General features: G+C 47.7%; 1 protein-coding gene across 1 annotated transcript in view; it reads right to left on the bottom strand.

The window, feature by feature from the left end:
- Plcl2 (phospholipase C like 2) overlaps positions 1-2,477 on the bottom strand; it is a 183,492-nt gene extending 181,015 nt beyond the window's left edge. Inside the window, exon 1 of the mRNA XM_031347833.1 lies at positions 2,028-2,477. Within this exon, the coding sequence (XP_031203693.1) occupies positions 2,028-2,357 (330 nt within the window). The 5' untranslated portion in view covers positions 2,358-2,477. The remainder of the gene's footprint in view (positions 1-2,027) is intronic.
- Positions 2,478-2,483: the final 6 nt, after the last annotated feature.

Below are 2,483 nucleotides of genomic sequence, written 5' to 3'. Positions count from 1 at the left end.
ATTTCCATGATTTTCAACAATGGTTAAGACAAAAATAAGTTGAACATAATGGCCAGAAAGGGGAATCTGTCAAGTTGCCTTATGTGGTACAAGACACCAAGATATGAGTGGTAAATCTAAAACCACCTGTTTCAGAAACTAACAGAAGTTAGAGATAACACATAACTTCCTTATCATTCCTTGGCCCCAAAGGTAGGGAATTTATTGAGCACCTACTATGATCCTAGCACTGTGCATCTAGGAATGTAATGGTAAACAAAAAGTTAATTGGCTTCATTAAGGAATAAAGAAAAATGAAGCATAACTTTGAAACTCAGAATTCAAAATAAGCAGCACCAGCATTTCTCAATTGGTTATTTCTGAAAAAACTCATCATTTTCCATGTGCTTCTACACAAATGATACTCAGTCTCAATTTTGTAAGGCACAAAGAGGCAAGTAACACTTCTTTCTGGGCTCCCACAACTGTCCAAGGGAACAATGCTGTTGCTGTCCATTACGCTTCCCTACGAATCCTAGCCTTTTAAATGTGAAAACAGGCCACCAAAATTCCTTAGGGGAAAAGGCTGTTAAAATTACACAAACCAGTATATTCTCTAAAACTTTCACATAAAATTTTACTAATATCACAATGCAAATTCACCACAAATACTTAACCAATAAAAACAGAAATATTGCATAGCTCTGCAAATAGGATCAATAATCATATATACTTGAAAATGACTTTCATGGAAACAAACTACATACCAGAAGAAAAGATACATCACTAAAAGCTACATAAGCAGCAGCTAAGACACTACTTTTCTTGGTTTAAAAGTCAGGCAACACACTTGATCTTTCAGCCCTTCAACTGTGCCCTGTCCACACAAAAACCGAGCAAGCAGATGACAAGGCTAGATGCAGTTTCACAACAGCCTCTTACACAGCACCAAGTGGTCTATTTCACTAGATGGCTGCAGAGGATAACAGAGACATTTTCACAGTACTTGAGCATTTCTGAATTTCAAATACAACCAGTGCCAACTCTGCTGTTGGCACATTCTGATCTATCTCCTAAGGGTTGTCAGCCACAAAAAGGATGGGCTAGCACCAGATTGTACTCACTGGCCTGTCCTAAAAACCCCTTCATTTCTCAAAAAGCAACTCCATGTTTGTTCCATGTTTGAGCAAGTCAAATGGGTTGATCTGGCTCAAGGCTCTACTTTTTGTAGCTCATCAACTTTCTTTTTCCACTTCGTGTCACAAGAAATATTTTTATGTTGCAACTACACAGCAATATTTGAAGGAAACCACCGTAAACTCCTAATGTCACCTCTTGAAATTTAAAATTCACAAAACAATTGGTGGCTTTCTAAATAGCACCATGAAAAACAAAAACAAAAACAAGCAAAACAATTCCAAAGGAACTTGCTGATCTGGAGGCCTGCTTATAGCAGCTAGGAAAGAATTAAATTGTGCAGAACTGTAATCTCTCAGAGCTTTTGAGGCTACAAAAGGAAATCTGTGTTTATGTTCCTTTTCTCTGAGTAGTTGAAGGAGGGGTATTTTACATCCCCCCAAATACAATCACTTGCAAGGGGCAACCAATTACAAAGTAGATTAGAAGAAAGCTACTAAATAATATATGTTCATTGCCTGGGGTTTTGAGAAAATATTTTCACATGATCCCTGTCCTTTAACATACAATAGAAACAGGGAGTGTGCCACCAGGCTAAGCTGCCTCTGAAAAGCCTGTCCTACCCTGGCAGGTACAAGGCCATTTAATTCCAAGTCAATCTGGAGAGAGGTGACAGCCCCAAGTTGCTCTGGGGATGTCAGAGCACAGCTCTCATGCACACTCAGGATCACCTCTCCATTCTTTCCCAATGCCATCGGCTTTGCAATCCCAGCTCCAGCACTCCAAACACCCCTGCACCCTCGCTTCCCCTTCGTACTGGGCTCACTTTGCATCGCCTCCTTCCGCCACCGCCACCGCTTCCCCGGGGCGGGGAAACCTAGCCCAAGGACGCGCGCGGGTCTCCTACCTACCTTGATGATGCTGCTCCGGCGGGGCAGGCCGCCCGGCTTGCTGTCCCTGGAGACCGGACCGGCGGCCGGGCTAGGGGTCCCCGTGAGCGCCACGCCTCGAGAACCCCTGGCAGGGCTGGCCCGGGCTTCGTCCCCGGACACGCCGAGGCTGCAGTCTCCGTTGGAAACCCCGCCGCTGTCATAGCGCGCCCGCCCGTGGCCGAGGCGACCTCCCCCGCCGCCACCGCCGCCTTCCCCGGCTCCCGCTTTCAGGGAGCCCTTGGCGCCGAGGGCCGGGCCCGGGGAGGTGGGCAGGGCCCCGCCTGCGGCGCCCGGGCCACACTCCGCCATGGGCGCCCCACGACCCGCCTGCACAAAGCCGCGTCCCCGCGTCCCCGCCGCCGCCTCGGGCCGCCGCGCGCGGCCCCTCCTCCTCGCCGCCGCCGCCGCCTCGGCCGCTTCTTCCGCTTTTTCTTT

Source organism: Mastomys coucha, unplaced genomic scaffold (assembly GCF_008632895.1).
Source record: "Mastomys coucha isolate ucsf_1 unplaced genomic scaffold, UCSF_Mcou_1 pScaffold3, whole genome shotgun sequence".
Classification (NCBI taxonomy): domain Eukaryota; kingdom Metazoa; phylum Chordata; class Mammalia; order Rodentia; family Muridae; genus Mastomys; species Mastomys coucha.
This window is presented reverse-complemented; position numbering and strand designations above follow the sequence as displayed.